The sequence below is a fragment of the Ictidomys tridecemlineatus genome, chromosome 3 (genome assembly GCF_052094955.1).
Source record: "Ictidomys tridecemlineatus isolate mIctTri1 chromosome 3, mIctTri1.hap1, whole genome shotgun sequence".
NCBI lineage: Eukaryota > Metazoa > Chordata > Mammalia > Rodentia > Sciuridae > Ictidomys > Ictidomys tridecemlineatus.
Genome location: NC_135479.1, coordinates 87,389,526 through 87,416,061, shown reverse-complemented (window position 1 = coordinate 87,416,061; position 26,536 = coordinate 87,389,526). Strand labels below are relative to the sequence as shown.

The 26,536-nt window shown below is 45.2% G+C and overlaps 1 protein-coding gene, 1 long non-coding RNA gene and 1 other non-coding gene across 12 annotated transcripts in view; 1 reads left to right on the top strand and 2 right to left on the bottom strand.

Moving 5' to 3' along the window:
* LOC101973728 (uncharacterized) overlaps positions 1 to 7,191 on the bottom strand; it is a 152,733-nt gene extending 145,542 nt beyond the window's left edge. Inside the window, exons 1-2 of one of the 2 annotated variants that reach the window (XR_013436542.1) lie at positions 6,923 to 7,191; positions 3,741 to 3,853 (exon numbers count right to left, since the gene is read on the bottom strand). This is a non-coding gene — a transcript (uncharacterized LOC101973728). The remainder of the gene's footprint in view (positions 1 to 3,740; positions 3,854 to 6,922) is intronic. The other variant, XR_013436543.1, reaches the window with a different exon arrangement.
* Positions 1 to 26,536, top strand: part of LOC106144963 (uncharacterized) — an 88,761-nt gene that overhangs the window by 58,843 nt on the left and 3,382 nt on the right. The window contains exons 3-7 of one of the 3 annotated variants that reach the window (XR_002484260.3): positions 11,544 to 11,623; positions 12,595 to 12,684; positions 14,231 to 14,329; positions 23,330 to 23,433; positions 25,053 to 26,180. This is a non-coding gene — a long non-coding RNA (uncharacterized LOC106144963). Of the gene's footprint in view, positions 1 to 11,543; positions 11,624 to 12,594; positions 12,685 to 14,230; positions 14,330 to 23,329; positions 26,181 to 26,536 lie in introns of all 3 variants that reach the window. The other 2 variants (XR_013436544.1, XR_013436545.1) reach the window with 2 other exon arrangements.
* The window catches only part of Pxylp1 (2-phosphoxylose phosphatase 1), a 58,375-nt gene continuing 46,251 nt past the window's right edge, over positions 14,413 to 26,536 (bottom strand). For all 7 annotated transcript variants that reach the window (XM_078043418.1, XM_021728281.3, XM_005328026.5 and 4 more), the window contains 2 exons: positions 21,642 to 21,781; positions 14,413 to 16,725 (listed from right to left, as the gene is read on the bottom strand). In XM_078043418.1, coding sequence (XP_077899544.1) covers positions 15,788 to 16,725; positions 21,642 to 21,781 — 1,078 coding nt within the window. In that variant the 3' untranslated portion in view covers positions 14,413 to 15,787. The remainder of the gene's footprint in view (positions 16,726 to 21,641; positions 21,782 to 26,536) is intronic.

The window sequence follows — 26,536 nt, the reverse complement described above, 5'->3', positions numbered from 1 at the left end:
ATAGTTTAGTGATGAGAATTAATGTCCCTTAGAAAAGACATATGACATCATAATTTCACTCATTCATTTGTTCTCCTAGTTTTGTTTAGTTTTTAAACACATGCTGTATGTAGCTTAGATACTACAGAAAGTAAATCAATAGGTAAGACACATCCCTTCCTTCTTGGAGCTCCTAGTCTAATGGGAAATGCAGGTATATAAACAACTAATCAAAATACTTCAGTTCAGGGTTTCTGATATAAGGTTCCTTGGGACCTCAGAGCACAGTAAATCCATGGCTTCCCAGAAAAGCAAAAGAAAGGGCTCCGTGGAATGCAACCTTTCAGTGAGTCCTAAAGAACAAGAATCTTTCCAAGGCAGCGTTATTTTTTGGTCTTCACTTAGCTCTTCATGATGGAAAAACTTTGTTGAGGACTAGTCTACCGTGAGTATTTCAGTCTTCTTATTGTTAACCAGTGAATCTCAACAAATTACTTAGAATTAATGTGGAAATTATTTGCTTGGATCTGAATTTAAAAAGTTTTGAATTCACAAAGCCAAGGACCAAATCCTTGAACACAGTTAGAAGACACGGTAACTGAGGGACCCAGCCTGATTAGCCGGGCATCATTCGCTTTATAAACCAATTCACTACTGGTAACTGGCTCAACCCAGGAACTTTTTAGAGGGGTGGAAAATGAAACTTCCCATTTCATACTTAAGTAAAAATGAATATGGGGGTGTAACAGAGACTCTTCCACACTTATGGAGTGTTGGGGCAGGTCCAAATGGCTCTAGTTAGGTTCCCTCACAGAGGCTTCTGGTGGGCTATGTTATGTTTTTATTATGTAGCCAAGGCCATGAATTGGCTATGTTATGGTTAGTGTGTAGTCAAGCTCAGACACACTCTGATTCAGTGCACATACTTGAGGCCATAAACATTTGTGAGCATGTGCCCACCGATATAGTCTATTGGCAGTGTTTCTTTGTTTGGACTGTGTATAAAAAGGGAAAAATATGGAATTGATGCTGTTGCGGGGCAAAATGGAACTGGCTGGGGGCTAACACTGAAGCTGGAAGCTGTTGCCACTTCTGAATAAAGCATGTCTAGTATCCTAACTGTATCTTGCATCTTCTTCCACTGTCAGGATCCCAAATCTGTTTCCTGGGTCAGAGCCCCCGCACAACAAGGGAATATTTCCAAACAATCCCAGTGAGAGTTAACCAGAAGACGTGAATTAATATCTATTTTCCTAAGGCCCCAGCCTTCAGACTTGAGGGCTTGCATCAGTTTTCTAGGGCTATCAAAACAAAATACCACACACTGGATGGCTCACACAACAAAAGTTTATCTTCTTATATTTCCGGAGGTTGGAATCCAAGATCAGGGTGTTGGCAGGGTTCACTTCCTTCTGAGACTTCTCTTCTTGGCTTGAAGATGGCCATCTTCTTGCAGCCTCTTTATATGGTTTTTTCCTTTGTGCCCACATCCTTAGCACATCTCATGTGTGTCCAACTTTCCTATTTTTTAATATTTATTTTTTAGTTTTAGTTGGACAGAATACCTAACAATAACTTTATTTATTTATTTTTATGTGGTGCTGAGGATCGAACCCAGGGCCTCATGCATGCTAGGCAAGCACTCTACTGCTGAGCTACAACCCCAGACCCCAACTTTCAACAAGACCAGTCATATTGGATTAGGGCCTACCCTAATGACCTCATTTGAATTTAATCACCTCTTTGAAGTTTCTACTTCCAAATACACTCACATTCTGAAACACTGGCAGTTAGGGCTTCAACATTTGAATTTTGGGGAGACACAGTTCAATGTATAATAGCATGCCCTCTGCATATTCCTGCTTTCTGGTTGCCCTGTGATTCACTGTGTGGGAAACCGTCTGAAGCAGAGAGAGCTGGGGACCAGAGGGCACTCTGCTTTCTAAAGGAATATCTACTTGAAACCGAGAGGCTCAGGACCTGTACCCCTTAAGCATATCTGCACTCTGCTACACAGACAGCCTCCTTACTACCCTCCCAGAAGGTGGAAAGGCTTACTGAGTTTTGAGAGAAAGGAAGTTCCTACTAAAGACAGCTGAAGGTTTATTTTGTACCTTAAGATGCCATGGGAAGGGCTAGGGCTATAGCTCAGTTAGTAGAATGCTTGCCTCACACGTGCAAGGTCCTGGGTTCAATCCCCAGCATCAAAGGAGAAAAAAAAATCATTCATGGGGAATATGAAACTAGTAGGCCATGAGGCTTGAAACAAGTTTCTATAGTTGTTGTTAATCTGCTCATTCGTTCTGCCAAGTGCTTCTTGGTTCCTCTCCTTCACCCTCCATCAATTCCAAACCCCTCCCAACCCCATGATTCCTCTTTATATTCCAGTCTTTTAGTTCCTCCCATTCCCACAGGCCTTCCCCCTTTTCCCCAGCTCCCAACTACCTAAAAGGTAACACGTGCATTTTAATGTCCATAAATACAGCCAAACTGCCTGCCACAAACAATGTATCAACTTACATTCACCCTGACTTTAAACTCTACAAAAGAGCTGATCTCAGATATATGTTAACTAATACTATTTCTCTTTTTCACTATTGGACAATATTCTTTGTGAAAAATAAACATCTTACTGTTGCATTATTTTGCACTTTCTTAGTTATTAGTAATGCTGGAAATCTTTCCATGCATGCTTATTGCTTATTTCTGATTCTGATTTGATGTTCTTTGTTCATATTTAATTATTTAGACTCTTTTAATCTTTTATAAATATTGTGAATATTTTTTCTCCTAGATGTCCCTTATCTTCTAACTAACTGAATATTAGAAGGGTTGAGATAGAATATTGAGACAGACTGAATATTCTTTAAAATATTATGCAGACATATTAGCCAACTAAAACTTTGCAGAAATATTTCTAAAAATTGTTAAAAGAAAAGCATTCAGCAACAAAGGCTATAAACTTTATAAATATGCAAGACGGGAATATGGTGGGTTGATGAGGAAATAGGTCTGCTTCTTTTATCAGCATATCTGCCTAAAATACCTCAAGGGGTGACAACCTTTCTTAGTTTTATATGTCAATTTCCCCCTTGTAGTCATTATTTTTCTTTTTTAATCACACTGACAGTGTTTTATTTATTTGGAAAATTTTAAAATACACATTTAGAGAGACAACTGAAGAAGATATTTTTGTGTATGACTACCCAATGATCATTCCCCCTTCTTCCATGTTGTCTAAGACTAGATTTTGTTCAAATATCCACTTAAGCCTGTTCATTGGACTCCTTTTGTAATTTGGCTACTCCATTTGTTCTTTTCAAAGAAAATTCCACTAAGAGAAGAGGAAAGAGAAATCAGGCAACCCTGCTCTCATAGGCCCAGGCCCTTCACAGAGAGGGGGACTTTGGAGGCACACTGGGTGACCACACTAGGAGAAGGTACCCTCACTCAGCCTGGTGTGTGGGGGCTGCCTTTGCACTTGTTGTGGGGTGCCATTAAAAAATGCTTGTAGGAGGTCCCAAAAAATGGTTTTAAGTGATTCAGAGTAAGGTTGTTTGCAGAACTGGTAGACAACCCCTACTAGACATCTACTATTATGAGGGATTTAGGTGAGAATCTGGTAGACAAAGACATATAAGATAGACATCTTGCCTGATTCTAAGACAGATGCAGAGGTCTTTTCATGAGTGACTATATTACTCAGCATTTCATCATTGAGACCAAAATACACAAGAAGAACAGCTTAGAGAAAGGCTCACAGTTTCAGAGGTTTAGGCCACGGTTATCAGACTCCATTGCTTTGGGCTTGAGGTGAGGAAGAACATCACGGCAGAAAGGCAGCAGCAGAGGAAAGCTTCTTGCCTCATGGCAGCTGGGAAGCAAACAGATAGCAGGGAAGAAGCCACAGGGAAGATGAACCCTTTTAGAGAAAACCCATGACCTACCTCCTCCAACCACAACCCACCTGCCTACAGTTTAGTCCATTCAGACTAAGATGGACTGATTAGGTCACTACTGTCATAATCTAATCATTTTACCTCTGAATATTCCTGCATCAACACAGGAACTTTTGGGGGGGGCACCTAATTTCCAAACCACAACAGGAACTTTATATGCTTCCAACTGAGAGCATTTGCAATGTGATGAGACTGCATATGTGGCTAGATGTCTGGGGACTCTCAGGTTACAAGGCAAATATATTACAGAGACAGACTCAGAGAAGTGTGAAATGTGCACAAAATTATTTAGAGCCAAACAATGCACACGCAGGCCCAAAGTACCAGATGTTTTTTTTAAATCTCTTTAACTGTTTAGCTTAACACAAGACAGCTGGATTCCAGTCCATTCTGATGTTTTAAAGTACATGAAGAAAAGAAAAGGAGGAGTATTTTAATAGCCTTTTTAATGTAATTGTGGGCATTCTCTTTTGATACTACACTAAAATTCAACAAATGATAGCTTTTTAAAGGTTAGTGGTAATGTGAAATCTAGAACTACATCAATGAACTTTTTGTATTCCAGCGCATTAAAAATCCACAGGACTGGATTTTAGAATAGATTTTCTTACCCATGCATTATGTTTTTGTAACATGATGCATAAATCATTTGGAAAATTCTGATTCCCTAAGTGTGGTGTTTTAAAATATGTCCAGAGATCCTTTGATATTCCTCCCTTTAAGAGGTGGAGCCCAATTCCCCTCTCTTTGATAGTGGGCTGCACATGGTGACATGCTTCTAATAAAAAGATTATGTGGTGGAAATTACTGAGTGTGACTTCTGAGATCATAAAAAGACACTGAGAGTTTCATCTCGCTCCTTCTCTCCGGAATCACATGCTCTGGGGTAAAACAGATTTCACGTTGTCAAGATTCTCAAAACTTTATACAAAGGTCCATATGGTAAGAAACTAAAGCCTCCTACCAACAGCCAATAAGGAAATGAGGCCTCCTACCAATAGCCAGGTAAGCACCAGTCAAGCATTCAGAGGATGACAGTCCAGCAGACATCTTGACTGTAACTGCATTAGAAACTACTAGGTAAATGCTCACACATTCTTGACCCAGAGAAACTGTCAGATAATAAACCTTGATTGTTTTAAGGTAATTTGTTATGCAACAAAAGATATCTAACACAATGAATTATACAGATCTTCTAAATACTTTCGTGTTTCATTATTCAGTTTTCAACTCACTAAACTCATTCGCAAAAAGTCTTAATTTTAAGAAGCTGTCAAGCTTATAGTGGCAGATATTTTTCAAAATTCTAATTTTTTTCTTGCAAGTGCAAATTTTGTCTTTGGCATTAAATCATGTCAGTTGGTTTCCTTCTAGTGATGACCTCACTTTGTTCACTTTTTAGAAAAATTCTACTAAAAACTCACATCCAAGACATCTCTTACCAGTTTTTTAAGTCAAAGGGTCTAGTTTAGCTAGCAACTCAAAACAACAGAATTACTTTACCTCAAGACATAGGGCCTTGGTATGCAATGAAATTGCTTTATGAATATTTCCCATTTTGTCATACAGATCATTAAAAAGGCATGTACTCGGTTCAAAATTGAATAAAGTGAATACTCTTTGCAGTTTCATTAAAGATGTTCTTAAGTGAAACTGGCTTCCCTATTCCCCACCCTTATAAGTATACCAGTGAAAAATATAGTCACATCATAGGCACCACTGTACTGATTGATTCCTGATAAGGTGCCAGCAGTTGTAATTTTACCACCACTTTAAATGTCAATACAGTGAAAAATGCAAATAACTAATATTATTGTGGAAATGATTTTGACATCATAGATGCCCAAGAAGAGTCATAGGGATCTCCACTCAGGGAGGGATGGTATACTTGCAAGGATGGGGGGTGGGGAAGTCAGTTTCACTTAAGAACATCCTTAATGAAGAGCATTTGTTTTACTCAATATTGAACCTTGATTATATGTCCTTTAATATTCTATGTGACAAAAGAGGAAATATTCATAAAGCAAATCCACTGTACACTGGAGGAAAAGCCATGTTGTTGTTGCTAACAGAGGAAGTTAACCTCTGGAAAGTCTGTACCTAATGTACCTGTCTGATAGAGTACACTCTTGTTAGTGGTTGTCACTCTTTAGGAGGGATTGGATGAGTGCACAGTTTAAAATATTTAGATAGACACTAAATTACTATAGGTTGTCTTTCTCATAAAGAAACATAGCTCTGGGTTCGAACCTCAGCACCACATACAAATAAAATAAAGATGTTGTGTCCGCCTAAAACTAAAACAATAAATATTTTAAAAATTCTCTCTTAAAAAAAAAAAAAACACCTGAGATACAGTGATGGATCTCAACTTTACTATTACCTCAACTTTCCTATTTCACAATCCAGTACCTTTCTTCTCCCTCCCTCCCTTCCTTCCTTCCTTTCTTCCTTGCCAGAGGCTTTGAGCAAGGAGAAAAGTGAAAATAGCCCAGGGGCCTACTTAGGTTGAGTATGAGGAATGAGACTGTGAAACCGGGTCTGGAGGTCTTGGAAGAAGGCTGACAACCTCTAATACCCGGGCATTTGAGAATATGACCTGAGTGGACCGAGGACACAGGAAATCTGAGTTCTTTGAACAGGAACCACAAATCTGCTTCCTCCCAGTTACTCTCCACACCAGTCCCCTCTGCCTGCACCCAAGCCTCCTGCAGCCACCGCTACAAGTGGGGAAAAAATGCCGTGGGATATGGGCGTCTGAGTTAGGAAGACAACAGGAAATGCGTTGGAGTTAGGGAGGCCCGAAGCGGTCCGGCCATCGGCCTCTACCCACTGGAGACGCCTGTGGGTGCACAGGGAGCATGCACCCGCCGCGGGGAGACACTGGGACAAGCCCCGTGGGCCACAAGGCACTGCGACGCCTCGCAGCTAAGATCAGAAGCGGCCGGTCCCTTCCTTTCAAAGTCCGGGTTTCTCTGACTCACGAGCGACCCCTGGAGTTGGACACTTCGCAGAAGCCCGTAGGTTGCAACCGTCCAGAAACCGCCTCCACCGCCAGGTTCGCTCCACCTTCGGTCTACGAAAACGCAGGCCGTTCTGGGGCTGACGCCCCGCGCAGCCTTCTGGGAAATGGAGTCCTGCTCAAGAAGATCCTGGGAGTCGTAGTTCCTACTGTTCCCCGCGCGCAGGCGCGTTTCCGTGGCCTTGCTGCGTGGGCGAGAGACGTGCCCGACTCGGAACCGTGGTCTCTCTGGCTCCTGGTTGGGTGGGGAGGGGTTAACCGAGTGGGACGTGACGGACAGTTTTTGCCCGGATGCGGCCATTACCGCAGCCTGTGCTAATCCCAGCGATGGGGACTTACGGGCAGGGCTGTAGGTTCCCGAGGACGCAAGGCCTCTGAGGCCAAACCTGAGGCGTAGGATAGGACCAGACGGAGGGACTGACGCGTCCAGGGCCGGGGCCTTGGGAGCAGGGCTCAGGCCTCAGTAAGCACCACTGCGACCTTGAAAGAGCCCGCGAGGAGCAGATGCGCGGTATCCCCAGGCCCAGGAAAGCCATTGTTGGTGTCGGGAAGGCAGCTTGTGACCCAAACTTCATTTGACCCCACTTTGGCTTCCCAGAAGGGTTGAGGGGAAGCCATTAGGACTGAGCAGTAGTCCAGGGAGCAGTGATGGAAAGGTGATGATGGGGTGGTATGGACTGAGCGGACGATAAGGGATCAGGGAGAGAGAGGCGTGGAGAATTCCCAGATTTCTGATGTGAGCAGCATGTCTGCGGATATTGAAATTCTTATTCATAATCTGTCTCAATTCATTAAAAGACCTGAAGGACTCATGGGTGAGCACACATGTGCAAATCATTCACAAAACATTGAGGTGCATACTTACTGACCCAAACAAAGGCCGTTCCTTCACAGCCCATTGCTCACATACCTACACTTATGCTATTGCTTGGGTCCTCCGAATTTCGTGTGTTGGAAATTTAACCCCTAATGCAATGCTTTTGGTAAGTGGGACTAATCACTGGTGATTAGAATGAATGTCGTTTTCTGTGAAGCAGGTTAGTTATCTCCAGTGGATTTGTTACAAAAGTGAGTTTGACCTCTTGCTCTCTTGTACATGCCTTCTCACCATGTGATGCCTGCCACCATGCTAGGATGCAGGAACAGCCCTCATCAGATGTGGTCCCTCGATCTTGGATTTTCAGCCTCCAGGACCACAAATCAAATAATTTTCTTTCCTTGTAAATCACCTAGTCTCTGGCATTCTGTAATAACAGCAGGAAACAGACTAAGACACCTGGTGAACACACTGGTGTGTGAATATACAAAACCACATAGCTATCTGTGATCACATACACATACTTCCTGCCCCAAACAAAGGTCCTGATAAATGAGTCCATCTCAGCTTAGAGATCTTTGCCATCTGGGCTAAGTGTAGCTTCCAGGCAAGAAAAACCCAGGTTAATTTCCTTAGGCCTGTCTAGAAATTTCACACACAAAACAGCCACTTAATCTTTTCTCTCTCTTAGCCACCTTCCTGCCACCCTGGCTTGATGGGAAGGATGGAGAAATGAGGCTTGAATCCAGATGAGGCTTTGCCTATCTGAATGTGTTTGCTGAGATTCTTCCCAGAGCATTCATTCTTAACACATTTTTGTGTGCTGGATTCTTTTTGCGAATCCAGTGAAAGCTATTAACTCCTCCTAGGCAAGCAATCATCTTTAAAGCCACACTATAATGAAAGCAAAATTGAGGCCCATCTATTGGGCCCTGGTTAAGAACCTCACTTTAAGTAGATGAGAATGTCCCTTTCTTGGTTGCCATCTGTCTTGGCTCATTCAGGCAGCTGGTGCCAAATACCCTCTACTTTCTCTGTTCTTGTTTACCACTCAAGAAGCAGCTTCTTTCCCAGCAAACTGAAGCTCCCTCTGGTGGCCAGAAGGAGTGAGTTCTTATCTCCACCCGTGTACATGCTCTTCAAGCTTAGCAAGGACACACACACACACACACACACACACACACACACACACACACACACTGGGTCCAGTTGGTCTCACCCCAACTGCCTTTTTAATCCCTCTCATGAGCCAGCACATTAAAACTCAGCAAACGCTGGTTCACCTTGCATGTCAAACATATCTCTGCTCCACTTTCCAGTCCTCTGTCTTTCCAGCCATTGCTATGGGTGACCAGTTCCACACAGACCTTAATCTGATAGCATCTGGAATCTCCTGCTTCCTTCCCTGGGGCTTCTCTGATATGCTGTGGATGGAGCCAGTAGGCAAATGTTTTCCCCTTTCTTCCCCCAGTGAATAGTTCTGAGACATACTTCAGGAGCTCCTCAGGAGGTCCTGGGGCTGAAGCAGCCAGTCACCCATGGGGTGGTCAACTCAATGGCATTCCCTCCAACTCTTCTTCACCCCTGTCCTTCATTCCTGCTCTCTGGGATCATATTCCTTAGGGGATCACCCACACTTAAGCTTTTTTTCCCCTCAGACTCTACTTTTAGGGGAGCCCAGACTAAGATAATCCATTGTTAAGATGATCCTACTTTCTTGGAAATGTTGTATTAGGGGGAAAAAAGTGGGAAAAGTAATGGAGGAGCCATAAATATGAACATCCATAACAAAGCTGCAGGAAAGGGATCTTTCTCTAGAGTGGAATGGACCCTTCACTGTAGCCTCAGTGTCAATTTTCACTTATTCACTTGTGGGGCAGGGGCCATGGAGTCATGGGGGAGAGGAAGTGTGTGCTAGAGGGGCCTGGGAGAGCTTGGTAGTCTGGGATGATCGGGTTCTGGCCCTGGGTCTTCCAATTCCTACTGACTGTGTGATCCTGGGTACTCATCTACCTCTGAGCCTCAGTTTCCTTATTGTAAGATGAGGATAATAAAGGCCTACTTCCAGTGGTCACTGATACTGTGAGATGCAAGCTGTATCAGTTGAAGGCTTAGCCAGTGTCCAGTCCATGGTGTGTGTTCAATAAGTGGTAAGTCTTGGTATAAAAGCCTCTGTCGTTAACTGAGAACTGGCCAGAACAAAATATCTCCTACTGCTTCACATGTGCAGATGGTCACTTCTCAGTATCCACAGGGGATTGGACCTCCTCCACCCCCAGATACCAAATATGCAGGTACTTGAGTCTCTCATATAAAATGGTATAGCATTTGCATATAAAATATGCATATCCCCCAACACACTGTAAATTATCTCTGGGTCATTTATAGTATCTACTACAATGTGAGCCATTGTTATACTGCATTGTTTAAGGAACAGTGACAAGAAAAATTCTACATGTGTTCAGGACATTTTCCCCCCAATAATTTTGATCCACAGTTGATGGAAGCTGAGGTTGGCAGAATCTGTGGCTGTAGAGGCCAGCTGTACTTAGCTTAGACAATAAAATGGTAGACCTCTTAAAGGCAGTGACAAAAGGAGGAATGTGTCATCAATAGGTACATTAGCCCTTTACCTGCCATACTCCAGTTTCCTGCCAGGTGAGCAGAGGTGTGTCTCCTAGGATTTGCTTGTCCTCCATGCAGGTCAGTTCCCAGGCGTGTGTGCAGGAAGTTTACCAGGAGTGCTCGGGGCCACCACTGTGCAGGAAGCACCGTGAGGCAGAAGCCTCAGCCCACCCCAGAGAACTCTGATGCAGGGGGGGCTTCAGGTTGTCTCCAGGCCTTTAAATCCCTGCACGCCTCCTTCCGCCGATGGCTCTCTTCACCAGGGCAATTCCCTGAAAGGCTGGCAGCTGCACACTGCCAGCAATTAAGGCGAGAAGTACTGAAGTGGGGGTCTGGGTGGGACAGCTTCTACCACACCTCCAGCTGTCCTGGGTGGCTTTTAAGAGAAGCATTCACTGCCAATTCTCTACCCAGAACTTGCTTTCCCTTTCTTCCTTAGTAAGTGGTGCTGATTTAATTTGGAACAGCATTAATAAGTAGTGTTAATATTTCGCAAGACTTCTTTGCCAAGGGACCCCCATTCTGAGCTGTGAGATGTCCTTGGGAATCTGGGTTTCTGATGGCGTCATGGAGCCATGGGAGGAAATGAAAGGCTTTATTTGTTTAGGCCACTGTATTCAGGTGTCTCTGTTGCATGTAACCAAATAGACCCTAATGGTTCAGAGACACATATCATACATCCTGCTTAGGAATATGATCCTTCAAGTTAAGAATACACAGCTTGAGTCCTCAGCTCTGCTGCCTATGTGGCACCTCAGACTAGAGACTCCATCATGCTTCCCTTTTCTATACTGTGGAAATCATAGTAGTACCTCTTTAAATTTTTTTTTTTTTTTTGTAGTTGTAGATGGACAGCACACCTTTATTTTGTTTATTTTTATGTGGTGCTAAGGATCGAACCCAGTGCCTCGTACATGCTAGGCAAGTGCTGTGCCACTGAGCCACAATCCCAGCCCTACAGTAGTACCTGACTTTTGTCTCAACATATAACACTAGAGTCGTCAGCTTTTTCTAGATTGCTTTGGACTTTTTCAGATGTTAGCACTGAAAGTCTTGCATTTGTGCAAACTCCTCAGTGGGGAAAACGGGGACAAGCTGGTCAACCTATTTATTACAACACATCCCCAAACCACCTTTGCAGATGCAAAACAGCCCTGAAAACAAAACCGGTCTTTGATTTTGCCCCCTAGTGGACGAGAAGAATATAACACCACTGCCTAGGTAAGTTTTTACATTCCTAGTTCTTAACAAAATCAGCAAACCACAGATGGCTTCATGCAGAATTGGAATAATTCTAACCACTTAGACTTAAATCCACTACTGCCATCACCTCACTGGGTTTTAGTGTTCATTGATATGCACCAGCAAATATTCTATCTGGAAGGTCTATTGCAAAGATTAAATGGAATAGTGTAAGTAAAGCGCTTTTTTTCCCCAGCCACACCTCTTCCTCATGGAGGCCAGTCTTAGCTGGCAGTTGGGTGTCAGAATCCAGGAAGGCCTGACCAGCCATGCTGATGAATTCGGCTGGTTCCTCTTAAGCAGAAGCTCTTATTACTCATCTGAGCTGGCTCCTGAGAGCCACCAACACAATCCAAACATTCAGTTCAGTGGCCTTGAGCATTGGGAGGGAGCTGGTGTCCAGGCCAGCCTCTGTGCTGGCCTTTATGCTAGTAAAGCCAGGACTTCCAAGTAGAGCCCAGCTGTTTCTGCTGTCTATTTGTGGTTGTGTTTTAACTCTCTAGGGCACCCAGCCTGGTCAGCACTGCTGGCTGGTCAGAGGCTTCCTAAAGAGCCAGAGAAACACAACTGTGCTGCCCTGTTCCCCCTCCATCGGCCTTAGAGTTCCAGGAAAAGGAATCGCCTACATCTTCCAGAAAGTCTAATTCTGCCACACCCACGAAGACCCCCGTGTCAGCTTAACTGTCTATTTGAAAGGCTATTAATTATTGATAGCCTATAATTAAGTTCTTCAGTCCTGTTAAAAGGGAAGTTAGAGAAAGAATACTCCTGTTGATTGGTACCTGTAGCTCCACTGAAAACTGCTCAGTTGGGCTAGAAAATCAGTAAGGCTTCTGGCCCCTGCTTCATTCTATGCAAAGCCTTATGGTCCTGTTTTAATACAATGCCTTTAAATTTCAATTTCATGCATTTTTAATGCGACTTAAAAATATGTCTCATTTATATTGTAGCTACTTCAACATAGAAATACCTCTAATACACTGTTAAGGGGAACAAGTCAATGGGAAAGACTTCTAAGACGTACTGTTAAAGGAAACCAGGTAATGAAAAAAATATATATATTTTAACAGAAGCAAGTCATAGAAGACTACAAAATGGTTTTGTTCCTATTTTTAACTTATATATATATATATATTTCTGCTTTTATATAGAAATTTCCAGGAAAATATTTGTCAAACAATTCATAGTGTTATCTCTGGAGGTTGAACTAGAGAATGTAATTCTGTGAAATACTTATTTGGTCTTTGTCCCCATTTTCTCCTAAAGCCCTTGGAATATTCAAAGCATTAGTTTCTTTTTTGCCTACTTCAGTGAGACAGCTGGCCATGGGCAGCCCCTAGATGGCTTCCGCAGAAAGCCTGAGGCATGATTAGAGGGTTGGGACTTTTAGCTCCACTCCCCAGGAAGGGAAGATGAACTGAATATTAATTGATGACTGGTGCCCAGTGACTTAATCAGTCATGCCTATCCATCAAATTCAAAGGAAGGGAAGGTTGGGGAACTTTCAGATAGCTGAACACATGGAGGTTCCTGAAGGTGGCAGGCCAGGACAGGGCACAGAAACTCCTGGCCCCTTCCCCCTTACCTCATCTTCTTCATCTGTAGCCTTTGTAATGTCCTTAATAATAAATCAATAAACGCTTCCCTGGATTCTGTGAATCACTTGAGTGTGTTAATTAACTAAACTCAAGAAGGGGGATGGTGAGAGCCCCCATTTATAGTGGGTCAGTCAGAAGCACAGGTAAAACCACCTGAGGTTTGCCATGGGCATCTGCAGTATATGTGGGGTGGTCCTGGGGACTGAACCCTCAACCCACGGGATCTGACACCATCGCCAGGTAATAAGTTTGAGGACAGGATTGAACACCCAGCGGCAGAACTGACTGCTTCCTTGCTGTGTGGGGAAAACCTGCACACACCTGGTTTCCACAGTGTGTTGAAAGACCACAGTGGGAGTCTGAGCCTTGTTCTTTCCCCTCTGACAAGTGAAAATGTCACTTCTGCAGTTGCTTTTCAGTATTGTTTGATTATTTTCCAGTATGCATGTATTGATTTTAATCATAAAACCAAGAAAGATAAATATATACATGTACATACCCAGAGTTGTCATGAATCAAGCCATTAGACTGTGGCCTCAAAATTGAAGATTATGCCCCTCAACCTCAGGTCAGTGTTTTCTGTCTTTGCCATGGAATGACGTGGCTCACAACCGAGATTGGGGAGCATATTTTAATGCAGTCACAGGAGATAAAACATTACCTTCATTTTTGATATTGTCATAGCCAAAACATATACTTTTACTGACAGATGTTAAGAATTGATTTTTTTTTTTTTTATACCAGGGATTGAACTCAGGGGCACTTAACTAGTGAACCACATCCCCAGCCTTTTTTATTTTTCATTTTGCGACAGGGTCTCATTCAGTTGCTTAGGGCCTTATAAACTTGCTGAGGCTGGCTTTGAATTTGCAGTCTCCTGCCTCAGCCTCCTGAGTCACAGGGGTTGTAGGTGTGTACAATCATGCCTGGCAAGAATTGCCTTTTTTTTTAAAGTCTTCTAATTTGCTTTTATCTTTAAATCTTCAAGTTGTCTTTTAGCAGTTCTAATTCAGATATATTGCAAGTGGGTGCAAGAAATCTGAAGAGGCTCCAGAGAGGATATGATTCTCAGCACTAAACACAGCAGGTAAGATACATTTTAAAAATATTGTTTCTCACTTGGAAAGAACTTGAGTGACTTATGGGTACACACTAGTTGCAAAGGAAAAATATTCTTCAAAAATTTATTTATAGAAATAGATGTGTTCAAATGCAACATTGGACAAAATCAAGAAGGGGCTGGAATTCTACCGACACTGGAGATCTCACTTGGACTTTACATTTCTTTGAAGAGAACTAGCACCATTATTTCAAAATCACAGATTTAATAATAATTGCTTCTAATATATAAAATACCTTAGAAAGATTAATTATCTAGTAACAAAGTTCTAAAAACGTATTTAAAAATCAATTGGAATTTGCCATTTGAAACTGATGAAAATGATTTAAAAATTGATCCAATTCTAGGACTTGTCAAAAGGAATGAGCCGTCATTAGTCTTTTGGAAAAAAGTGCCTGAATTCAGCTTCTGGCCTTCTTCCAACCACTAAGCAGATACAGAAAATTGAATATTACTATAGGAATAAGAGCGTGTCTAAAACTGGTCTTAGAAAATATTTTCCCAGACTATAAAAATACTAAATGGAATACAAAAATTTCAGCATACACAGCAAATAGACTACAGCAGACAGCTATTTCAAACATACTTAAAACTATCTTGTACCACAATCATCATGAACATCAAGTATTATTCTAGTCATTTCTCTATGATTTGTTCGGATTTGATGTTTTGTTATAGTGTCAGACCAGATTCTGTGTTTCTAGCAGAAGTTACTGGAGGAACCATTGAATAATTCTTGGTATTCAGCTGGTTCTCAAAGTGCTGAGAGTGCAATTATAGTACAGCCTGATTTTAAATCAGGGGTCAGCACACTATACCCTGTGAGCCACCATGGGCCACCGCCTGTTTTGTAGGGCCTGTGCCTACAGCCACATTTTACTTCTTTATGTGTTGTCTCTGGTTGCTCTGCATTGCTAGGGCAGAGTTGAGAAGTGACAGAGAAGATGTGTGGCCTTTTGCACGGTGTAAAATATCTACTCTCTGCTTCTCTCTCTTCCTCTTTATGGAAAAACATTGGCCAACCCCTGTTTTAGACAAATCCCTTCTGGAAATTTTTCATTGGACAAGGACGAGGTAAAAGTGTCCAAGATTAAGAAAATTTGGCTAAGGTTTGCTGGTTCTACGGCAGGCCAAAGGAATACAAACTTTGATTGGCAACTTTGGATAGTGACTATTAACCTGGCATTCGGAGTGGTCTGGCTATGAAACAGTACCTCCTTCTTCCTGTGTACTGGCCATTGTGTACTGAGTAACTCACGTACCAACTTAGAACATGTGCTTAGTGTTCAGCCTGGACCGCCTCTGTGGCTCCCAAACGCAAGTTTTCACCTTTAAAAATCAATATTCTTGTACCTTTACCAACAGACAGAAGTAGAAGAGAACCCTGCCAGCCCTCGGTACCAATGTAGGCTGTACCATGTATCTTTAGACTCCTTCCCTGTGACAGGCATCATGATAATTAGTACTACTGCTGTCTAGGGTCACAAACATGTCCCTTTTGACAAAGCGGACCAAGTTCTCAAGAGGACACATGGGCTTGGAAGAACGCTTGTGGTGGTCCTGGCAGAAGAAGGTGTGGAATGTCACGTCGACTCCATTGTAGAGAATCCGCACAGAATGTTCGCTGGGCTTTTCTCTGTCTTGCCAGAGCTCAAAGATGAGCCTGGCGGCAAACCTCGGGAACCTGGCTTCCGAAAGGCCCAAGGCACTGAGAACTGGTGACAGAGTGACGTCGTGGGCAGAGTAGAGGGCAAAGACCTCGTCCTTCCTGCCCTCGGCGATGCGTTGCATCCGATCGATGGTTTGATTGAGAATGGGGTGGGCGCCCAGCAGCGAGTACCCCAGGTACAGTCTCTTCTTGCGCCTCTCTTTCTCATCCTCGATCTGGTGCATCTTGATCACCTTGAAGTGCTCCATGTCGAAACAGCCGCTGCTGGTGCAGGGGAAGCTGACGTTGTGGCAGAAGTGACAAAGCATGGAGTCGATGGGGTTGGCGGCCCGGAGCAGTTTGGTGGGGACATTCACAATCTTGGCCATCTCCCCGTAGGTCTGCTCCAGCTGGCTGTTCTTCAACCGCAGGAGGTACTGGCGACGCTGCTCCTTTTCCAGATACTGGTTTCTCACGGGGCAATAGCAGTTTCCGGAGCAGAAGAGCACACTTGGCTGGTGCCGGAAATAGATCTTCTTCCAGTCAAAATCTGGGAGGAAGCCATAGAGCAAGGCCAGCCCGCTCTGTAGGGTGCGGGTCCTCCCCGTGGTCTCTAGGTAAAGCTGGTCCGGGGACCAGTCACTCGGCAGGAGTTTGTGTTTCTTTAGGTAGATGTCCCCCAGCAGCTGGCCATTCTGCAAATGCTGCACGACTCCTGAAACACAGGGTGACAAAGGCCTTCCTTACCACCAGCTTAGCAAGGGGAACGGTGGCCTTGGAATGTAAGACAATGGGACGGAGCATGTGTCCCTACAGTGCAGGGACTGCAGGAACGGGCTCACACCAGCTGGTAATGAGGGTTCACCTAGGTGGGGGGGGGTGTTGAGTGGAATGGGCATGGCTTTTGGGGGAGCACAAGACATTCTGCCTCCCTCCCTCCTGCTGGGCTGGCTCCTTTCCACAGCATTCTGACAGTCTGAATCGCCCAGCCGGGGGTCATCTAGGCTGTGACTGGCATGATCCAAGGACAGCTTTCTCCCTCCTGCCTGGGATATAGCAGTCCTGTGTGTGGCGATGGCTCCCCAGAATCTGTCAGGTGGAGACGACTGCTGGTTGTCCCTCGCTGCCAGCAGACATTCCCTCCTTGACTCTTTCCCTCAGTCTGCCCAATCAAAGGCTCTCTGCTAACCTGTTGGGGACACTCTGCCAAGATCTGCTCATCAACAAGGATGTGCTCTGTATGATTTGGAATGATCTTTCAGACATCCAGGAGAATATTTTAAAAAAGGAATGCTTATTGTGCTCCTTAAAAAAAAAAAAGTATGTTTATTGTGTTCCTTAAAGATAAAAAAAAAAAAAGAAGGAAAACACAGAGGCTGCATTTTGCATACAGAGACTTTGCAAGGGTGGACAAGAAATTAACACCAAGGGTTTCCCAGGAATGATGGGGGCACAGAAATGAGAGTGGATGGGACGTGGGTAGAAGCACAGACTTTACATTAGTTGAGTATCATTTTCGTTTTGCAGTGCCATGGCACAATAAATTCACTTCAAAGAAAAATGAAAAAGATTTGTTTTCAAGCAGGGGAAGGCAGCCCAAGACAAAAGCAAGCCCTTCCTCCAGTCCACAGGATGTGAGGGAACGTGATCTCAGTAATGGGTGTAAACCCTCGGAGGGCATGAGCCACACAGGGGCCCCATGACCAGTGACATCACTATTTAGATGCCAAATAGTTTGGACAGCCCTAGCCAAGACCAGGCAACTTAGGCTGGAAAGCCTGAGACAGGGGCAGTGTGTTGGCCTGGAAGGGCATTAGCTCGGCCACAAGCAAAAAGGGTTCTGGGTCCCCCTGTGAATGGAGAGCACTGAGAGAAGAATTCCCCCAGAGACCTGAGCTGGGCATCTGCAAAATGATTTGCAAACAAAGGCAAACCATGAATGATGAATATGAAAAATCTGAGTAGATTATATATTCAAGGTGGAGTACTTGTGTGCTGGGGCTTTCTCACCTCCACAAAAACCCAATAAAGAAGGCATATTACATCATCACTCCCATTTTCCTTATTTGATAGATGAGGAAACGAAAGTCCTGAGCCACTCAGACAAAAGTCAGGGCCCCATCTGGCCCCAGTTTTGTGCTCTTAACCCTTGCTCTGTGCTTTCCCCTACATTTTCATGCAGAAATATGAAGTTCTAGTCATTTAGGGCTTCTCCCCTCCACATACAACCTTCTCTGCCTAGAGAGGCCTCCAGCCAACACCTGGCTCCATCTACCGCCTTTCTGCCTCTCCCAGCTCCAATTAGTATTTCCTTCCTGTTCCCTTGTGCTGTGGGACCTCTGTGACAACATCAGCTGCACTTGCAGAGAGCCTGCCACAGGCTAGAACCCTGGGAGGCTCTCGATACACATATTATCTAATTTAATTTACTGCCAGACCTGCTGGGAAGAGAACAGGAGGCCCATTTCACAGGTCTGACTTCAAGGCCTGTGTTGACTGCCTAAGACCTGCAGCTTCCAGCTGCAGTTCTCTTCCAGCTTCTAGTTCTCTCCATGTGTGTTGTTCTGGAGTAGCCAGACTGACTTGAGTGGCCACTCAAGTGGGGCCAGACAGACTTGAGTGGGGGAACATGAGGTTAAGGGAATCATTCTGTGAAATGGGCCCCCTGTGTCAACCCCCACATGCTCTCTTTTCCAAGAAGCAATTTATCTGCAGCCCTGCCTGGCCTAAGTGGACAGGATCTGTCACATTCCTCAGCAAACTACCTGTTACCCGCAGGAGAAATTCAGGCCAGAGATAATGTTGATAAAAGAAACCCAAGTCAAATCCTGGAATTCAGGAAGATAAGGATAATTCCTCCTAACCAGAAAATCTGTAAGAATTTATGGTTAAGAATACAATTAGAACTGGTCAGCATGGCCAAAGTGACCTAGAATTGTCATGACAGTGTAACTTGAAAGTCTGATGTCACATGCTGCCAAAGGTCAAGAGGTGAACCTAGGAGGGATTCTCTGGAAATTTCTCTGGGTCCCCCAATAAAACTGGAGGGCAGGAGAGGCACATTGTCCCTCTCCTCTCTGAGAGGAGCCACTCTCTCCCTTGCCCCTCCCTTCCAATAAATTCTTTCCTGTTTCTCGGAGTGGCATGTCTGAACTCCTTCTGACTTGAATGCAAGAATCAAGGTTTGAAGCTGGACCTTTGTGCTGCCGTAGTTTCCTGAAAGGCCCCAGCCCTGTAACACAGCCCCAGGGATCCCTTTAGGACAGGCACAGAGAGGACCTTGCTCATACTGGCTTTGCCGGCTCAGCCACCACCAGGGCCTCTGGAGCAGAGCAGGCGCCGAGGCGCAGTCACTGTGGGGTGCCACAAATATGCCAGGAAAAAATGACTCTTATGACAGCCATGCATTTTTAATGACATTTAAAATAGAAGATAAAAGTGACCATTAAAGAGAATGAAGGAACAGGAGTAAATGGTCCTGAAAAAATGATTCCCAGAGTAGTGCTCATTGTTAGAACAAAGATGATGATACATCAGTTGAGAAGAAAAGTCCAAATGAATGACTGCCTCTAAGTGTATAAGCTCCCCCTGTGCCTAGCCTGGGCCACAGGCTGGATCCTCAGGCTGGGTCTCCTGCTCCCTTGGCTCACTGCACAGTTATTCTGTCATCTTGGCCAGAAGACCCCCATGGACCTCAGTGGAGTCTGTCTCTCAAGCTTTTGGCCTGTACATTCGTCTCTGGGTGTGGCTCTTACTGCTACTAGTTGGCAGATACCCAGCAAAAAGCCACAGTGAGAGAGGCAGGGGTGAGACAGCCTTTTACTCCCGGTCCCAGTCTCTGGATGTCTGGTCACATTCTTGCCCTTGGACTCTTGAGTCACCCCCGAATTCTTATAATAAATTTCCCTTTTCACTTGACTTGGTTTCTGCTGTTCACAACCAGACACTGTAACCAGCAGTTCTCAGCAAGCGAGGTCCTGTCCTCAAGGAGGGCCACTCAAGTGGGGCCAGACAGACTTGAATCTGCACAGTATCAGGGAAGGGCCTTCCTGGGACCTTGTGGATGGGGACAGGGGGCTAGACACTCTTCAAATGGGACAACTGTTCTGTCCCACACAAAATCTAAATGTACCACAAGATACTCCCATGGAGAAAACCTGTTCAAACATTTTAGTCTAGAACATAACTCTGGCTTCTTGTGTCTACAAACATAAAATGACTTTTGGGGTAACATTAACATCTACTGAATTTCCAGAGAGGAGATGTAAATTAAGGGATGTCTGTACTTTGTTCTGATCAGAACTTGTCAGAGAATCCACAAACTAACATGAGGTCTCAATCATCTGCATTTGTAACTGTCACGGTCACCAAGGCATATTCAGGGAGGACACTTGATTACTGTATTTCCTACTGTAGTAATTCCCAAGCATTTATACTTGATAGACACAGAGAACCCAGTTTCTTTTTGCTTGGTACAGCTGGGGCCCTGAGATAACTTTTTTAAAAATTGAGTATCTAGAAGGGCTATATTATTTAGAACTTTCACTTCAGGATATTTGAGGGAGAATAAAATATTTGTGAAGGAAAGGGGGTAGTGGATCCAGCAGGATGAGAAGCCCTGTTCTAAACTCACATAGACAGAGGTCATGCACGTGGTACTGACTGCCAAAAGCTTTAAACCCAACTCTCCGGCTAAGGCAAGTCCTCCAGAGCCTTGTTTGCCCCTCTATCACCTGCCGTCACTCCCTCAAGAGCTGTGGCTTTGAACATCTGGCAAAACCCAGCAGTCCCAACTCTAGGACAAAGACCCTCCTTCCATCTAAACAGAAGCCCCAAGATACTGACAGAACAAGGGACCAGAGCATGGTGTCAGGCCTCTCCATATCCCCCATGGAGGCTGGTGGCTGCACAAAGGTCCTTTGAGGTCCCAGACTGAAGAACCAGGACCCTAAAATGCCAGAGAGAGAACCAGTTCCTTTTCTTCCCAGCAAATGTCACCCTGCAGCTAACTCAGTGACCTCCCCTGATGGTGACCTGACTGCACAGTGGTACGACTAGGCCATAGAGGCAGAGGTGGGCTTCCTGAGGAGCCCAAACATCCTCCACGTGCAGTGGGAATCGCCATACTGTGGCTCCCTGAGGTCTGCTACATTCAAGCAGCAGTTTGATTTGCAAGACGTAAGAACATGAGACTGGTCAGGTAAGCAACGGCCCCTCCTTGGTGGAGCAGTGTGCGGCCATCACAGTCATGGGATGAACATTAAATGACAGGACAAGATGCTCGTCGAATATTCTAATGTCACAAAGCGGGTCAGAGTGTGTTAGTGACATACTGCTCTGTGCGCGTGCACACACACACACACCCACAGGAAGAAATTTACTACTCAGGGTAGTAATGACACTCTGGTGCTTTCTTTTGGTTTTAAAGTCTTGTCAATTCTCTTCCTGAACATGCATCGCTTTTGCAGTAAGAATAGTCATTTTTAATATCAAGAAAGCAGATGTTTATCAGCTACCTGGGAGTCTTGGAGCACCTCGAGGTGAGGGTCGATTCCCCTCTGAGCCCCGCAGCACCTCACCCAGAGTATTGGCTCCTTATGTGGATGAGGGAGGGATGGGGGGGTCACATACCTGTCTGTGTGAGCTCCCCCATCTCACACAGGGCGTGGTTGGGGTAGAGCGGCATAGAGTTCAAGGGGCTTTCGAAAGAGGATCCTGATCCCTTGGACATGTGATTCACGAAAGCTTCCAGTTTAGGGTGGTAAGGTTTCCTAAAGAGAAGACATGGAAAACTGACAGTCAGAGTGGGTCACACACAGCCCAGACTTCACATCCACACCTTTCTCACCTCCAGTAATAGAGTCTGGTTCAGTCACTTTTCTTTTTCTTTTTGTACTGAGGATTGAACCCAGGGGTGCTTAACCATTGAGCCACATCCCCTGCCCCACGCCCTCCCCTTTTACTTAAAAAATATTTTATTTAGAGATAGAGTCTTGCTGAGTTGCTTAGTGCCTTGCTGAGTTACTGAGGCTGGCTTTGAACTCATGATCCTCCCACGTCAGCCTCCCGAGCTGCTGGGTCAGTCACTTTTAAATTGCAATTTCATTATGACTCAACCACGGGAACCTTCTCTGGAAGGTCAGCCCGAGCCCCTCACTGCACCTAAGGTGTCCTGTTCCAGCTTTGTCCCCACCGGGCTGCTCTTGGCCTTCCCTGGAGACCACTCAAAACTATGCAGCAGCCCTGCCCCAGGCAAGGGATTGTCCTGTTCTCTCCCTTGTCACTTGCCCTCCAACTTCCCAGATCCTTCCACTTGGTGCTTCTTTGTCTCCTTCTCCTGCATCCCTGGGATCTGGCCTCAGGCAGCTTCCATCTGGATGGTAATGGGCCCTCACTGGCCTTCCTACAGGTTGACTGTACCCTTTCACTGTGGTCTTCTCCATAACCAGAGGGATGGACCTCAAAGGCACCTCTGCCGGGTCACTGCCCTTCCACATCGCCACATTCAGGAAAGAGCTGTGCATGGGCTGTTCTGGCCCTACCTGCGGATCCCCACTTGCCCAGCCGTGTTCCCTCCAGCAGTGTGCCCTGGCCACACAGGGCCAATGGTGCCCCCAGCACACAGCACACCCCATCCTTTCCCATTGCACCCCTTCTACAAGTCCTTTCCTCCTAGAAGGTCCACCCAACCTTGACCTAGCTGACCCTAACCTTTACTTTTTCTGACCTCTGGAAACTGAACGAGACATCCAAGGTCTCTGTAGCTCTTTATAGTTCAACATGCATTTTGCACATAGGAATGTGGAGTGGTGAGGAAGAGCTAAAAAAGTTTGTATATGAGGTCTGAGATGATCTACATTTCTGTACAGTCAGTGAAGATATAATTTACCTTTCAAAGTCACTTCCCCTGAATAATGAATGACCTATGAGCATATGAACATTTTCTTTGAATAATGAAATGGCCCATGAATGTGTCCACATTTTCCAGCTGAACAAAAATGAAGAGACGTTCACAACAAAACTACATAGGGACCAGTGAGAAGCCAAGATAAAGTTTCTAATAGCAAACCCCTGCTGTCTGAAAGCCCAATTAACTTTGGTGATGCTTTAAATATTGCTGCCAAAATGAGTGTATCATCTTTCAAAAACATAAAGCTGAAAAAAATCCATCTTTTAAAAATATGTTTTAAAATGAGAGTCAATCCTGACATGCAGAAGAGTCTAATAAATCATCCTGCATGGCTTCAGGGAATTATGCCTTTCCATAAAAACACAGAGAGAATTTCATTTTTCCTGAGTTTAGTTTGTTTGCAAACTAGGAAATGAAATGCCCAGACTGACAATGAGGGGCATATGCAGATCCACAGGAACAAAGGCTGACGACGGACAGGAGTCAAGTTTCTGCTCCGGCTCATCATTTCAGGTTGGTGATTTCTGAGGATCTGAGACAGTTTTGCTGCCAATTTGAGCAATGGGGGAATTTCACTATTGAATGTTTGCTGAGATGCCCCAGGTTTTCAGGGCCTCTGGTTGCTTAACGATGCTTTGATATCTAATTGCATCCATCACTACTACTTTTATTGTATGGAAAGACAAAGATTCTCGGAGGGGAAAAAACTTCACTTCCAAAACAGATAACAGGTGGCTCAGTGATTTTAATAGAAGAAGGACTAGGTAACTGAGTCCCTGGACGTGTTCCCATCTGACCCCCTGGCCTTGCCTCCCTTTGCTACAGCTCCACGGAGCCCAGAGGACACTGAGCACAAGGTAGATGTGACAAAAACACATGGGGATGGATTCAACTGTGAAGTGTCTCATCCTCATGCAAACACCAACCCTGAACACAAAGCCCTCCATGATCTGTAGTGACGAATACGATGAGTTCCCGTAGTGTTTATTAAAACATGCAGATTTTGATGGAAATCTTAAAAACAAAGGCCATCGTGGGTGAGAGTGCCAGTGGTACATGAGGATGGTAGAATCAACACCTGGAAGGAACCTAGAGCCCCGATGACCAGGTAGAGCCAAGGTACATGACTGGGAACATTTATCTCATATCTTCACCCAAAAAAGAGATGAATTCTTTATTATTTAAGGCAATGCCTTTTTTTTTTTTCAGGGGGGTGGGTACTGGGGATTGATTGAATCTAGGAGTACTCTACCACTGAGCTACATCCCCAGCCCTTTTAATTTTTTGAGACAGGGTCTTGCTAAGTTGTTTAAGACCTCCCTAAGTTGCTGAAGATAGACTTGAACTTGCACTCCTCCTCCCTCGGCCTCCCAAGTTGCTGGGAATATAGGCATGAGTCACTGAGGCCTGGCTAAGGCAATATATTCTTGAGTCTCTTTGTTACTACGGCCCAGACTTGTCCTGAATAATGGAGAAATGATAGTGTCTAAGCAGATGCATTTTCCTTCAGCAAAAATTCATTGCCGTCTCATTGGAAATCTGCTTTCATACTGAAATCTGAAACAATTCACAGTGCTCTGATTTAAAGCCTTCAAATCATTCACTTCTGAGTCCTTTTCACATTTTTCTGTGCCTTGCTCGTCCCTATTCATGCCACAAAGCTCGAGACAGAGCCCCATGGCCAATCTATACTCTCAGGAGGGATCGTGCTCTGCTTCAGTGAATGCTGAGACATTTCTGAACCCTGCACAGAATGTTCAAGTGCTCAGAGGGAAGAGTGAGAGCATCAGCGCTGTTATCAGAAAGCCACGCCCCAAACCCACCTGGCTGGGGACAGGAAGGGGTTCACATCAGATTTTTAATATTTATGCCAGTTAAAAAAATTATTATTTACAATCTCAACAAAATGAAATTCTAAAATAAGCCCAGTGTACCCTTCTGTCTTTGGCTTCCTGGGCCTTTTTGTTCTACTTGATGTGAGTAATGGCCGCACACGCCTCTGCTCTCCTGTGCTCTGCCGACCTCCCCAGTTGGCACACCTTCAGCCTCACCCCTGGGGGCCTTTTCCTCTCAGTGCCAATTACATAATGGTGCTTCCTAGGCCTGCTTCTGGCCCTTTCCCCCCTCTGCAGGTTCTCCCTGGGATCTACTCAAGCCCGCAGCTTCAGCTGCCACCCACATACTCAACACTGTCCAGTGACCCTGTCTCGCAGCAAGATGATGCTCCCGAGCGCCCAAGTACTGGATGGTGTCACCTGAATGTTGGAAGATGGCTCCCTCGCAGCACGGACGCCCAAAGTCACAATTTCCCTTCCCTCCTCCCTTCTTCCATGCTCTCTATTCCAGGGAGGTGTAATGCCACCAGTAGATGACCCATCAGAATCTGAACACGATTCCCCCTGCTTATCCATCTAACGACCCCACATGGCCCTTCTCTAAGGCCCTCCCCTCCATCTCTGGGGCCCTTCCCTGAGTTCCAGCCTCCATCATTATTTGTGCAATGAATGTGTGTCCTGGGGAGAGCTGGGAGGGCTGTGGAATCAGGGGAGGTCAGACGGCAGAGGAGGCCTTGGAGGCTGTGTTTGGAAGGCAGGACCCGCTCCCAGGGACTCCCTCTGGACCACTGTCCCTTAACAGCATTAACCCTGCCACCTGCTTCCAACCCCTGTTGTGCAGCATGGTCACTTCATGCCTTCTTTCCTCTGCTGGCACGGGGAGCATTGGGGACAGCCTCATTTCCACCCCTCTGCATTCCACACTCAGGCCTGTGACCCTCGCTTTGAGGGCCCCAGCATGCCACCCTGTCCTGCAACCCCCAATGTGCACCGGTTGATGTCCCTGCCCCAGGGGCCGGTTCTTGTCAGCAGCTACCTGACCTGTTCCTGCACACACTTCCAGCTTCTGGCCCAGGGTGGCCTTCCCTGACCTGCCAGCTGTCCTCCTCTCCTTGCCCCCCATGGAGATGGGCTGCCCTCTTTTGGCTCATGCTCCAAAATGCGGGCACTCAAACCATTTCATTTCTTGCTCTTCTTCTACTTCTTTCTCTTCTTTCCTCACTGCCTCTGCCACCTGAGCTGGCTGTCATTCAGGGAGGGTCACCAGACACCTGCACTAAGTTGGTCTCTCTGGAGGTGAGCAGGCCCAAGGACAGAGATGGCCTTACCTCTGTGACTTTGAAGCCCACCCTCCCCTTCCTCCTGGGTCCAGCCTTGGCTCCTTGAACTCCCTCCACCTGCGACCCCTTCTTCAGATCATTTCAGGTTAGCTGCCTCGCTTCGTTTATGTTCCTGTTTATGTGACAGTGCGTGATAGGAGAACAGAACTAAAATGTGTTGAATAATTGCAGACTGAAGTGAATGTTTTTCCTCCTTAGATCTACAAAAGCACATTTGGTTTACATTCCTGAATGTAAAAAAAGGAATTAACTAAACATGGCACATGAATAATGAATACTTTCATGCTGGCTAAACATAGTACTCTGAGGGATGAGATGGGACCCCTGTCATAAAGTGTTCGGCATTCGCAAAGAGGTACAAAACCTCTAGGAGTCACAGATGTGTCCATGTGGGAGGAAACTCTGAGGCACTGGCATGGACGGGCCACCACTCCTGCCTGC